Source organism: Medicago truncatula, chromosome 1, assembly GCF_003473485.1.
Source record: "Medicago truncatula cultivar Jemalong A17 chromosome 1, MtrunA17r5.0-ANR, whole genome shotgun sequence".
Lineage (NCBI taxonomy): Eukaryota > Viridiplantae > Streptophyta > Magnoliopsida > Fabales > Fabaceae > Medicago > Medicago truncatula.
In genome coordinates this window covers 51,579,540-51,593,480 of record NC_053042.1, presented here as the reverse complement: position 1 = coordinate 51,593,480, position 13,941 = coordinate 51,579,540, and the positions used below count along the sequence as shown (strand labels likewise).

The 13,941-nt window shown below is 32.1% G+C and overlaps 2 protein-coding genes and 1 long non-coding RNA gene across 4 annotated transcripts; 1 reads left to right on the top strand and 2 right to left on the bottom strand.

Annotated features, from left to right (window-relative positions):
- Positions 1-2,006: 2,006 nt before the first annotated feature.
- Positions 2,007-5,072, bottom strand: LOC25485306 (uncharacterized). 2 transcript variants are annotated; one of them, XM_013614500.3, is made up of 4 exons: positions 4,691-5,071; positions 3,597-3,826; positions 2,969-3,076; positions 2,007-2,350 (listed from the first exon to the last, which is right to left on the bottom strand). In XM_013614500.3, the coding sequence occupies exons 1-4, from the start codon at positions 4,872-4,874 to the stop codon at positions 2,228-2,230; spliced, it is 645 nt and encodes a 214-aa protein (XP_013469954.1). In that variant the 5' UTR covers positions 4,875-5,071; the 3' UTR covers positions 2,007-2,227. The 2 variants fall into 2 exon arrangements, with proteins under 2 accessions (XP_013469954.1, XP_039685917.1); XM_039829983.1 differs by lacking the exon at positions 2,007-2,350 and adding an exon at positions 2,852-2,900 and having other exon boundaries at positions 2,943-3,076; positions 4,691-5,072.
- Positions 5,073-8,469: 3,397 nt separating this feature from the next.
- Positions 8,470-12,562, bottom strand: LOC25485305 (pyruvate kinase isozyme A, chloroplastic). The gene is made up of 7 exons (XM_013614499.3): positions 11,797-12,562; positions 11,298-11,385; positions 10,994-11,184; positions 10,330-10,448; positions 9,927-10,170; positions 9,551-9,785; positions 8,470-8,962 (listed from the first exon to the last, which is right to left on the bottom strand). The coding sequence occupies exons 1-7, from the start codon at positions 12,094-12,096 to the stop codon at positions 8,634-8,636; spliced, it is 1,506 nt and encodes a 501-aa protein (XP_013469953.2). The 5' UTR covers positions 12,097-12,562; the 3' UTR covers positions 8,470-8,633.
- LOC112416599 (uncharacterized) lies at positions 8,601-10,262 on the top strand. Its single transcript, XR_003007157.2, has 2 exons — positions 8,601-9,032; positions 9,527-10,262. It is a non-coding gene; the product is annotated as an uncharacterized lncRNA (long non-coding RNA).
- Positions 12,563-13,941: the final 1,379 nt, after the last annotated feature.

The window sequence follows — 13,941 nt, the reverse complement described above, 5'->3', positions numbered from 1 at the left end:
GTTTATTGGTTTTGGTGGTGGTTAATGGTAGTTTTGGTGGTGGTGCTTGTGGTGGCTATGCTTTTTGTGGGTTTTCTTGGTTTTCAAATACACGGATGTTAGCTGGTGTGGTTTGTTTAAGGTGCGGTTACATGGGTTTTTGGTAGGTTTGATGGTTATTTGGAGAGGTTTTTTAATGGTTTGGAGGGTGTTTTTGGTTTGCTCGTAAAAGTTTATATTTGATACATGGGTGTTTGTTTGGATGTTCCGCATATATACGGACACTTTTTCTTTGTATGTTGCTCTTTTAAGTCTTCTAACTTAACATTCCTTATGCTTGCTAGGATTCTTTGTATTTTAAATAAATTTCATTTTAACTTCTTAAAAAAAAATTCACACCAACACTAATACATGTAATTCACAAACGCACGCACGTGCACACACAAACTCACATATTCACTAAAAAATGAGATACAATTGTGGTGCTTCTTTTTAATTAATTAATAAGCATACCATTAATTTATAAAAAAAAATTAAAAAAAATAAAACTTAAATGTGAGTATGTAATTGTAGATTTATGCTTCCTTTTAGTGCTTCTTTCATTAATTAATAAGTGTAAGGTAGTGATGATAGGACGGAGAAGTCATGGCAAAAGGACCAATTTAGGGTATTGTTTTTGATAGGATGGAGAAATTACTCTAAAAGGGACTAAAACCTACAATTACACTATTTTAACAAACAGATTTCTTCATTTCATTCTTTATAATGATTACACAATGACCATTTCTTTATTTATAGCATTGACATTCTAACAACTTAACCAATGACTCACCATAAGGGTCCCTCTCGATCCTTTTAGAATATGACGACTCACATCTTAAATATCTAATACAACTAATTCATCATAATCTTTACCTACTTTAACTATTCTATTACATTGACATATCTTAATCGTTACATTCTATTGGTCTTGTACAAACGCCTTATCCTCAAAGTGGTAATTAAAAGTTCACAAAATACTTATTCTTTGTAAATTTAATTCCACTTCGTAAATTTAACCCATGACAAATTTCCTCCTTATATCGCTTCTTTTATTGCAACAAATTTAGGTGTTTTATGAATTACTATTATCCAATCTGTAAAAAAAAAAAAAAAAAAAGGAGAATATTAACCATTGCCCTTGAGAATACAATGCAGGTATTGTTTAAATTGAAATTTAAAATCTCCACCATCTAAATTTAATCCAATGGCTGCAATTCATTCTCACCATTCTCACATACAAAAGCCATTCTCATGTGATATGCCCCCTATATATATATATAGTATTGAAAAATGGTGAAAGGTGATAAATTTAACTTTTTAAATGTCAAAATATTGTTGAAACTAATGCAAACATGTTACTTTTGGCTTCCTTAACCATTGCTCTGAGGACAATGGTTAACAAGACCTAGAAAAAAAATCACCCCGCACTTTAAAAAACAAACATTAATCCGTATGTTGGAGACTATTGTTGAAATATTCTCATATGGACTAGCATAGTCGGTCTTATTTTATGCATTGCTTAGATTAATTAAAATGTAAGAGCATACATATATCTTTTCAATATCAATATATAATCTAATCATGTTTTTTGTGTTGAGGGAATCTAATCATGTTTGTTGAGATTAGTATTGTATAGTATCATTCTTTATTGGGTTGATGTGAAACGCCTCGTGTGGACTTGCTAGAAAAGCTTGAAGAAGATCAAATCTTAGCCATTTGCATATTCAAATAATCCAAAACATTTGTTATTTATGATTAAGATTATTATTTGTTCACGTTGCAATCAAGGATTAGAAAATGTTCTATCGAGTGTACTTCTTTTTTTGAAAAATTATTACTGATGGTTCCTTCTATTTTCACACAAGTCCTAAGTAAATAATACTCCATAAGTATGCTCGAAAAGCTTACTTTTTTCTTTTGACAAGTATAGGGACTTCATTTGATTTGCAAATTATTCCCGACAAAATTAACTAATATTAAGATTGATGCTACTTCTAACCAGGCTTTCATTTAGATTTAAATAAACTATACATAACATATATGCAAAATGCAAAAGACACATGCAAATAATTGTGTCAATGATGACTGCAAAATACATAACAAGTTCTCCCTGGATGATATTTTACAAAGGAACTAATCAACAGAAGCCAAGTAAAACTTTATGTGACTATAGGTTCCTAAGAGAAAAGTACGTGTGATGTTGCCTTTAATTTAGCCGAGGAGCTATCTGAGATATCCTTTCATCTTCTAAGAGTGCATAAGGGTCCACATATTGTGGAGGTGATATTGACATCTTGCTTCCGTCGTGGATAAAACTTGGTCCGAAATACTGCCACAAAAACAGATTCAATCAATCAATGTTCTATATTACATGAAGGCATCAACCATGTCCACTATTTCATACAAGCACAAACAGACTCAATGTGAAAAATGAATGAGGATTGAGGAACAAAAGCAAAGTTTAGTGCAAGACCAACATGATGCAAACAGAAAATGAATTTATTTTGTTAAATAGTTTTCAGTTTTCGACAGGGTGAAATCAAAATATTTCATGTTGTGTAAAGTTTGTTTTTTAATGTTAAATATAAACCATAGGATAGATGGGAAGATAAAGCAAAGATCATGAGCTTCAGCATGATGAAATGAAGTAGCTTCTGCCAAGAATTGAATGCACAAAAACAGTTATACACATTAAATTGAAACTTTTATAAGTTCACCAATTTAGTTGAGGATATAACCTAAATGTTCTGAAGGCTTAGTTTGCCAATTTAGTTGGTTAGGTTCTGTTTGTCCATCCATTGTTATTCAATTCAATTACTAATTTATGGTTGAAAGAAAAATCATGTTAACATATCATAAAATGCATACTATATAGATCACTGAACATGCAAACGGTAAGGTCATAAAACAGAACACGTCACATTAGTTGATAGCAAGAAGAGCTTACGAAGTAAAGAGCCGAAAAAAATGCCACGGTTATGAGGATCAATGGTCCAAATGCCAAGAAGAATGTTCCTCCAAGTGTCAATAGAAGTTTAGCTCGAGGTACCAAGCCCTGAAATGGATAAATATGTAAATGATTTCTGATGACTATCATAGGAAGCATGTAAGCTATGTAAAACACTTCAAATCACTATTTATGCAAAGCAAGCGAAAAGAAATAATGTTTATTAGAATTTAACTTATGAAATCATATTTATCTCTCTAATTATGAGAATAGAGTTCTTCGGTGGAAAACTGATTAACTGACATACAAACTTTATTTCAAAAATTATTAAAATATCAAACTAGTTCTTTACAAAAACCATCAGAACCTTTAAGTTCCAAACATCAGATTAAGATGTTAAGTCTCAATGTTTTCCTACTAATATTTAAATTTCAATATAAACAGCCAGATCAAGTTCGGTGGTTTGAATTGCAAAAGCTAGTATTTAGTATTATAGTATTCTTTCTTTGCATCAAAACAACCTTAGAGTAGAACAAACAATGCAACACATTAAAGAGCAATGTAAACAAAATACCAAATCAGCGATTTTTTATATATATTATTGAAGGAAAGTTAACAATGGATCAACCTCAAGACCTTCACTGTTCAGCGCCATAGACCGTTCCCTCTGATTCTCTAGACCCCTTTCAATATTGGTTGACACTGTTTTTCTGTTCAGGAAACCCCTATCTTCTTCATTCACAAACGCCTCTTCATCAACTCCATAGTTGGTTTGCTTGTAATCCTCAAGCAATGATGTAGGCGTCATACCTCTCCTCTTTAATTCCTTCAGAAATAATGACTCTGGAGGCTCTTCTCCTGAAAATCAATACAGTATTAGTGGAGTGAAGCCATCAAAAGGTAAAGTTAGTTATTTAATATTCTATTTGATCACCTACATGTAGCACCGACATTTCAAATTGAAGGTGTGTTCGGTGTCGGACATGCATCGGTGTTCAACATTGATACAACGCCAACACATGGCTACATTCAAATATTTCACTTTCTCAAATTATTACATGTGTCAACTTGTAAGTGTTGTGTCCGTGTCTGTGAGAGCGATTCAAATCTTAGCTACTTCTCAAACATATCTACTTATCTTGCCAAAAGACAACAACATACACTTTTTCTAGGTTTCACATCTAGAGGGCCAAAATTGATTATGGAAGTGTAGAATTGATTCCGTCATGTTTGGTTGCTTTTGAGTAGAATTGATTTTTCACCTAGAACTGATTCTACTTAAAGCTAGAAATTGAAGCTTTTGATTCTAGAATTGATTTTAACACTAAAACATATTGTTCAACTCACTTAAATGTATCCGAACATAAATCACTTTAGTTCAACTCACTTTTAGCTAAAATCAATTGACTCAATTAATTTTTGTCAACACATAACAAAACATGAAGCACCAAATTGTAAGGGCCTGAGTGTTTTCTCTTGATATGGTGATACCATCCAAATAATAAACGAACATCAAACTTCATCCCATGAGTATTTCTATTCAAGTTCGAATCAACACACCAATACATAAAATAACAATTCATTTTAACAATTGTTTGCTATATAATCCATCATCATACAAACATGGCTACAAAATTTTGTTAATATTTCTTAATTATTTCAAATAAACAATAATTCATATTAAAGTAAAATCATGACTACTCTAAAGAAAAAGAAACTTGCCATTGTTTTGGTTCTTGGCATCTTGAGAACTACTACAACAGACCCTGGAAGACTTGGAATTTTGAAACTTTAGGATCCTTTTGTGAAAAAAACATTGTTGGGTTGGATGATTCAATGAAGAATTTCTGGGAAAATTGGATTGTGAAAGGGAAAGTTGAGAGAGGGTTGGTCTCAAAAACGCCATAAGAGAGAGAGAGAGAGAGAAAGAAATTGGTTTGGTGGCAGAGAAAGTTTGAAAGGTTTCAACTTTTTGTTCTAGAGGAAGAAGCAAGTGGAGAGGAGAGTAGAGTCTTCAGAAGAAGCTCAAGATGCGTAGTTTAGTTAGGAAGAAGTAAAGGTGGCTAATGTGCGCGGTCTATGTTTGTGGCTATAAAAGAACCAAGAAGACGTGACAACATGTACAAATATATAGTAATCATGATTTTTTTGTTTTAATTCATTTTCTTCCTTTTATTTTTATTTATTTTTTCTTATAATTATCCAATTATTATTCTGTTGTTGTTGCTTCTTCTACAAAAATCTGGGGGAAATTTTTACGTGTTACGGTTTGTCTTATTTTGGTAAAGGTCTAGGTTTTTGTTTATCGGCTTTATCAAACAGTAAAACTAAACGTCAATTTTATAAAAGAAAGATCGAATTATTTACTTTTTATTTTTAGAGGATCGAATTATTTACTTATCACAATTAAATTTAGATAAAAATATTCAATCTAACAATATCAATAATATCTTTTTTTTTTAGTGACAATATCAATACTATCAATTGAGTAATTGAATTTACAAGTCTTAAAAGATAATATATATTAAATATATCAAATATGATTAATTATCTTTTATGATTAAAAATTCACCTTTTAAGATAAATAAAGAGTAACATTTTTGCTTATAATTCATTCCAAATATAGTAGTAGTTTTTATACAAGAAAATTATTATTGTTACTTTTTTTGGTAAACTTAAGACGACATACTTAGGTGCAAATGTTGAGATTAAGGATTAAACTCTTGATTAAAGATTAAACTGTAATTTTTATCAAATAGTAAAAGATCCAAGTATATATCACGCTTGCTTAAAAAAAAGTATATATCATGCCATATTGGTAATGTGAGAGTTATTAATACGACTTTGTAAAGGATTCTATCCATTTTCTGCTTCGGACCACAAATCAACTGCAAATTTTCATATTAACGACAAATAAAAGAATAAATACTGTACTTGATAAATAAACTCAAAGACAATTTGAATTTCAAGTGCATCATCACTGTCTTACGCAACTCTTCACCACCCACCTTGCAATTTTAGGATTATAATTATCACCTAAACCATTTGTTTTTTTAAGAAACCTCAATATATCAATCACGTTTCAAACTCAATTGTTATGGATTCTAGTTAATTACTGTCCAGACCGAAGTGTTAGACAAATTTTTATGCATAGACCTAATTTATCCTTAATTCCTTATCATGTCTTATATCTAGTCATAGATAGGTAACGAAATGAATAGATATATATGGCCATATACATACGGTCACCAATATATGAAATTAACAATCAGAAACCATGTGGTTAGATCCCCCTTTCGTACGGAAAGACAAATCTATGAATAGTTTAGTTTTGCGTGCAAGCTGATGAGCTTGTCTTCGTAGTATTTTGTTGTTGCTCAAGACAAGCAACTCCATTTATCATAATCAAAGTTGACATGTGATATCTTGTTTTAAAAATCCAACTCAACCTAACGATTAAACCGTTTAACATTCAATCAGTCTTTAGTATTGTTAGGTTATTTTGGCGGGTTGTTAGCAACTTCTTCTTGATTTAAAGAGTTTAAGACAGTAAAACATAACCTAAAGTCTCATCGGTCTGATGTCAAGTTGGATTTTTAAACGTAGAATCATATATAACAGGACCATAAATTAGTTTAAAATCGGCACATCATGAATTTATAAACAGATGTTTTAGTTCTAAAAATAACGAGAAGTGTTGCAGATATTCTCTTTTTAACATTCATTCTTTTATTGGATGAAATTAATCCTACATAAAATAGTGAGACCAACATAAATTTCATACAATAAGAAAATGAATGTTAAAGAGAATGAAAAAGAAAGTGTTTCCGACATTTCTCAAAAATAATTATTATTCATGAACTTTGTTGTATTGTTATTATATAAAAGGACAAAGAACTAGGAATACAATGACAGCAATATCCTACCTCCAACCTAAGAAAATACGAAGACACATGTCTTTCAATATTTTTGCAGCCATGCATTCTAGATAATGGTTTTAACTTGAATTGATTGGAGAGCCATTGGAGTAGAACGTGTTGGAGCAGCAATTGTGTGTAAAGCTTGAAATATCATAGATGAACACAACAAGGTGCTTAACACTCAAGTGGTGATGGATTCTAATGCACCCTCAGTTCACACTCCTAATACTTGATTTAAGATCAATGTGGATGTTGCCGACCCTGAAAGTATAATTTATGGGGTATTGGATATTTCGTCAGGGATTATCAGAGCTTTGTTTTAGGTGTACGTTCTGTGGTAATTGAGGGAGACTCCCTAAACATTGCCCAAGTTTTAAAGGCCACTTCTAATGATTTGTCATACTTTGGAGTAGTGATTAATGATTGTCGTCAAATTAGTAATTTATTTTCTTTTTTTCTAATTGATCATGTGAGAAGATCTGCCAATGTTTCTGCTCATTCTTCAACTTTCTTATAGGTTTAATGACTTTGTTTAAATTGAGAATTTTCCTTTCTATATTGCTTCCTCCATTGAATGTTTTAGAAAAGGAGGACGATTAAATGTTTTTTGAAATTACAATATTTTATATCAGATAGTAGACTATTTTATCAAAAAAGTATTTGAATGCTAGAGTTGTCAATTATCACTTTGCTTCCACATACCATAGTTATGTAAAATAATTCTGATTAAAGACAAAAAAAAAAGTAAAAAGAAAGTCAAATAAAGAGGAGTAAAAAAGACAAATACAAGAAACATACTCCCTTGTCAAATTGTTTTTGATAGATAAGCTCAAAGACTTTTTATTAAAAATATTTTATCAAATAAAAAAAATAAAAAAAAAAACTCAGACAATATTCAATTGTATCATTATTGCGTTACGTAAGTCTTCACTATCCACCTTTCAAATGTAGGCTTAATTTACCTAGGAATTAATTATCACCTAATACTCTTGTTCTTGATCAACCTCAATATATTGATGACAGTCCACGCCAGTGTTAGACAATTTATGTGCCTAAATTACGCCTAATTTATCCTTATCATGTATAATTGTTTAAGACCCTTGTTTATATCTTAGTCATTAGTAGCGGTCAAGAAAGATATATATATATATATATATATATATATATATATATATATATATATATATATGGCCGTATATAGTTACCAATTTATAAATTAAGAATCAGAAGCATGTGGGAAGATCCACCCCCTTCTGCACGGAAAGACAAAGCTATGAATAGATTTATGTTGGTTGCAATCACACCTATGCATATGGTCGACACATTGGTGGTTGTTAGATCAAAACCATACTTCTAAATTTTAATGTAGATTTTATTTTATTTTCTGAAAAATATCTAAACTACAAAGTTTGAAATCTGGACCGTCAGATTTTGATTCAACAACCACCGATGTGCATGATATTGTTCCACTAAGGAGCTTGCCTTTGTAGTATTCTGTAACATATCAATATAACTAGTATATACTAGTGCAAAATCGGCATTTCAAGAATTCAGAAGCATATTTATAAAGGGGTGCCTCAGTTCTAAAAATAATAATAATTTCATAAAACTTGTCGTAATATTCTTACATAAGGACAACAAACTAGGAATACAATTATACAATAAAATAACAACAACAATATCCTACCTCCAAGCAAACAAAATACAAAAACACGTGTCTTTCAATATTTTTGCAGCCATGCATTCTAGATAATAGTCTTAACCTGAATTGATTGGAGAGCCATTGGAGTTGAACGTGTTGGAGCAACATCTGAGACCACTAGAACAACATCTCCTTTGTTGATTAATCCTTTAGATTTCATAAGCTGAACAGATTTTGAGATATTTGATTCAGCATCATCTGATAAATCAACAAGAAGTGGTACAACACCCCATTGCAAATTCAGAGCCATTCGAGTACTTTCATCGTCGGTGAAAGCAAAGATGGGAGGATCTGGACGGTTGCGAGATAGTAATGATGCCATATATCCATGTTTTGTGTAAACAAAGATGGCATCCACACCAAGTTTGTTGGCTGCAGACAGACACAGACAAGCACAAAAGGAGTGAATTCAATAATCTACTTATGCAGATTTCATAACAAGGTTAAGTGTCTATTTGATTTTACTGTGACAAAAATATATTTTGATTCAATTGATTTTAAAGAGTTGATTTTAGTTGAAAGTGAATTTAAGATAAATGATTTATGTTTGGTTATGTTCATGTCAAAGGGGGTTGAACAAAAAAATTTAGTGTAAAAGTCACGTTGAGTCAAAAGCTACAAGTCTTTGCTTCAAATTTGAATGAATTTAAGAGAAAAAAATCAATTTCAATTGAGAAGTCCCAAACATACAAAAATCAATTTTAAGTCTTTCAAAAGTGGATTTGGGTTGTGTGTAGCCACAACCCCATGACTGCACACAGCCAGCCAATCTGGACAGTCCAAATATCAAGTTTACTATTTTAGTTTAAAAAAAAAAATCAAAATCTGAATTGAAATCTAATCGGACGGTCTAGATGTGGCTACTACATGTAGTCACACCGCACACAGTTCAAATTCTCCAAAAGTGAATCTAAACATGGACTAATATGATTACAGGTGGGAAGAAGGAATATGAAGTACCCATTTCAACAGCACAATTGCATATTTGCTCAGTGATGCAATCTGGCAATGATGCTCCAAGTTTATGGTGATTGAGAAGACTTTGTCTATTTTCCTCCCTACTCCATGATTCCATTCTACTGCTGGTCATATCCAACACTGTCAATGCTTTCTGTCCAAATGAACCGATAGCTGACTCACCAGACAACATCAAAGCATCCGCGTACTGTCGAACTGCTTCAGAAATATCTGCTACCTTTATTGCATAAAAGCGAAGATTTATTGTAATAGGTAAGTACAAGTTCAGCATTCCAAAAGAAAAACTGAAAACTTATTATCATAGATAGGAATTCTGCTCTAAGTTTACGATCATCGTGGATGTATAAATTGATTTTACCTCGGCACGAGTTGGTGTTGGATACTCAATCATTGACTCAAGAAGCTGAGAAGCTACAATCACTGGCTTATTTTGTTGTCTGCAAATGTGAATTATATCCTCCTGAACTGTAGGAATCTGCTCAAGTGGTATTTCGACTCCAAGGTCACCTCGAGCTACCATGATTCCATCAGACGCTTTCACTATTTCCTCCAGATTATGAAGGGATTCTAAGCTTTCTATCTTTGCCAATACTTTTATGGATCTGAAAATACCATTTAACATTCTTAATTTGTGCTAAAATAACTTTGAATTAAAGCACTTATACAGAAGAAAACACATCAGCATCTTTTCAAAGGACCAATTGGCTAAATATATTGATAAACTGTATAAATGATTCTTCGGTGAATCTATGCTTCCTTACTTGGTTGATTTTCCAGAGAGGTAGTTCTTTAAATCCTTAACAGAGTCAGCATGGTTGACAAAGGATAGGGCAAAAAAATCAACACCCTCAGCTATACCAAAGTTTATATCTGCCCAATCCTGTGGATAAATTTATAAGATAAAACATATCAAGGAAAGATTTGAAATTCTTAGCCACTATTCAAAGAATTATACCAAAAATAAATAAAAAAGTTCACTCACATCATTATAATTTAAGTATATGAAATGTTCAGATCTGAATAAAGTAGCTTATTAGTGTGCTATACTGATCATTTTGCCAATCAAACTTGTATAGAAATAGTTATACTAAAATTGTAAAAGGGAAAGACTTTGCAACATTTACTTGGTAATTGAAGGTAAGTCTACCAGTAATTCCTGCTCTTTAGAGTAGTTCTAATAAGCAATATTTGAAAACTAGTCAAAACAAGTCTAGGAAGCAACTAATATACAATTTAACTGTCTTGACAAATGGAACGTGGATTTTTGAACTGATATATTATTTCATCAGATCAGCAAAAAAAAATATCAAACAGGGGTTTTGGCAGCAGTTCACATCATATAGAAGTAACTGTCCCGGATGAAAATTTGTCCTGCATGATCTTAACTAAATAAGTGCGGGAAAAACGCTTCGCAGCAAAATATACCTTTGTTGATAGAGTGGGGAGCTTGTAATTCCTCCCGACAAGCTTTCCATCTCTCCAGAAACTACATTTGGCTCTGGGTAAGAAAAGACCAGCATCTATGCACTTACAACGCAAATCATTTCCAGTTTTTTCAATGACAACAAAGCATGCCATTCCACCATCTATAACAATTTCATCACCTACTTCAATACCTGACAATCATTAACCAAATTCAGAATTCACTTGAATGCACAATAACATGTATATTCATCGGCAAAGAAAAAGAAATGGTCAATTCTTTACTCATTCAGCAAAATATTGCTACCTTCAGAAAAACCTGGATAGTTTGCTTGAACTGTGAATGGTCGAGAACCCACAAAATTTTCAGCAGTAAACAACCAAATTGAATCTTCCTGAAATTGAAACAAGAATTGGAAAGTTCCCAATTCAAATTCAAACACAAACCAGCCTATCACAAATTATATTATGCCCTGTTTAGATAGAAAACTATTTTGCATCTTATTGTTGAAAACTCAGTATACGGCCCTGGGGGTTTAATTTGCAGCTTATAGCATAAGCGCTTATCATATAATTGCTTATGAATAAGTTATTTCTACAACAAGGGAAAATCAAGCCAAATTAATTTCCAAGCTATCATAGAGAACTTATGGAAATAAGCTGAAAACAACTTATGAACTGCAAAAGATGTTTTCATAAGTTCTAAAAAAAACAGTGTCACGAGTGATTATGCCAGTAGATATACTCAAATAAGTCAATCCTCCAAAGAGGCCCTAACATATGCTAATTATAAGTAAGATCATTACCTCAACTTTAACCGAGGAAGGTGCTCCATGATCAACAACATGAATCTGACTACCTTCAGTATCAATCATAACAGAAACAGAGAAACCCTTTTCCTCATTAAGCTTCTTAATCTTCCTAATAACATCACGGTGCCATTCTCTAGTACCATGACACATATTAAGCCTAGCAACATTCATTCCTCCCAATGCCAACTTCTCTAGATCCTCCAATGAACTACAAGCAGGACCAACAGTACACACAAGCTTTGTCTTCCTCAACCCTCTAAAACCCTTCACCATTAACTCTCCTTCTGAAACCATATCCAAACCCAAATTTCCCTCCAATGCAACATTGCTTCTTCTTTTTTTAAATCCTCCACACCACCCACTTCCACTGTTGCTCTAACCTTAACAACATGTTGTTTTCCCTTAAATCTAAGATTTGAAACACGATGATTCAAATCAAGTGAAGGGTTTCCAGATATACTAGATTGCCTTACAAGGCTTGAAGCGGCCATTGTTGACTTCAAAACCATGGCCATGTTGAGGTTTTTGCTGGGAACAAAACAAAACAATAGAGTTGTGTTGTGAAGTGAAGTATATAATGTGAGATCCAAGTTGTGAAGTTTGGTGCAATATAGATAGATTTTGGGGTTTGGAGGGTTTTGTTGTAAACTCCGTCAATGTTTTATGTTTGGACTTTGGTCGCACAACAAACTGGGGAGGTTAACGCAATGATGTAACTTAGAACAATCACCAGCCGTATTGTTTGTTTGTTTGTTTGTTTACAAACTTTTTATAATTTGGTCTTTCTTCCCATGTAATTTATCCGGTTCTATTGCAGTAAACATTTTACTTTTTGGTTAATTGTATAAATAATTTATTTTGTCTATATCTTAAATAAGATACATCAATTACTAAATTAATTTAAAAAGTCAATTTTTTCTTATAAATAAATAGGATCGGATTGAGTATTATTTAGATGTGCAGTGACACTCTTTATATTAGGTGTGTCTCGGCCGGTGTCCAACACTGACACGATACGACACTGACACATATGATTACACTATGTTATTTTTTACAATAATTATTGGTGTTGGTATCGTTGTCTTGTTTGGTGTCCATGTTTGTGTCCTTGCTAAATTAAGTTGAGGCTCCAACGTTGGATCATCATAAACAAAGCTTAGAGATCTTATTATATGATGTAGACCTCTTTTCTCTCTTTTAATATTCGTAATTTTTGTTGTATGTTCTTATAAAAAGAGACGGATCACAGAAACAAAGGGTTCAAAGTATTCACAGGTTCAAAAACCCAAACTCAATAACCGAACCAATCTTATGCAAGGTTTATCGGGTTGGGTTGGGTTAGGTTATATCTATAAATTAACGAGTTTTAATAATTAATTGAGTCCATTTTGATCGTCAAATTTGCAGGTCGACACACACCCATGAACATCCTCAAAAAGGAATAATGATATAAAAGTATGATGATTATCAAATTAAACCTACAATCAACTCAGTACATCGAAAAAATTGGGTTGGTGAATTTTCTGATAGAGATTAGTCATTAAACAATAATGGGGAAAACTTCGTACCAATTTCATGATAATAAAAAATAAATAAATAAAATAAATCAATATGTTTGAAATTTTAAATTAGATTTAAATCCGAACAAATTAGGTTGGATATGTTTAAATAAGGAATAAAATTGATTTAATTTTATTTTTTGACGGAAAAATATGTGATGATTAAAATTTCACAAAAAAAGGACTTGATGGTAAAAATAAGAAAGTTGTTGTAAAAAAATAAAATATAAGAAACTAAGGGTTCCCTTTCAAAAAAAAACTAGGGTGTTCTCTATTTAGGAGATAGGGCGAGGGAAAGAACTAGGATTTCTAGATAGAGAACAATGGACGATGCAGAAACAGGCATCTGGGTTGAAGAAGAAGGTCGAACGAGAGTTGGGTTTCAAGAGAGATAACAGGTGACAGAGGCGGGGGCTTGAAAAAAGGGAAGAAGAAGTGCAAAATAGTTTTTTTTTCATGTTTGTTGGATTCATTAGGGGCAAAATCGTCCATTCAAGTCATTTTATTTGAGTAAACCATGATATTTCACATTTAGCAACAACCTCGTCCCCAAAAATCAGTCGCATCAACAAAAAAATAA

Excerpts from the sequence above, each read along its gene's own strand:
- LOC25485306 (XM_013614500.3), bottom strand. The coding sequence starts at position 4,874 with ATGGCGTTTTTGAGACCAACCCTCTCTCAACTTTCCCTTTCACAATCC. Across the intron at positions 3,077-3,596 it reads TGAACAGTGAAGGTCTTGAG|GGCTTGGTACCTCGAGCTAA; the intron begins GTTGATCCATTG and ends TATCCATTTCAG. Across the intron at positions 2,351-2,968 it reads TTTTTTCGGCTCTTTACTTC|TATTTCGGACCAAGTTTTAT; the intron begins GTAAGCTCTTCT and ends TTTTTGTGGCAG.
- LOC25485305 (XM_013614499.3), bottom strand. The coding sequence starts at position 12,096 with ATGGTTTCAGAAGGAGAGTTAATGGTGAAGGGTTTTAGAGGGTTGAGG. Across the intron at positions 11,185-11,297 it reads CTATCCAGGTTTTTCTGAAG|GTATTGAAGTAGGTGATGAA; the intron begins GTAGCAATATTT and ends AATGATTGTCAG. Across the intron at positions 9,786-9,926 it reads CAACACCAACTCGTGCCGAG|GTAGCAGATATTTCTGAAGC; the intron begins GTAAAATCAATT and ends TATGCAATAAAG.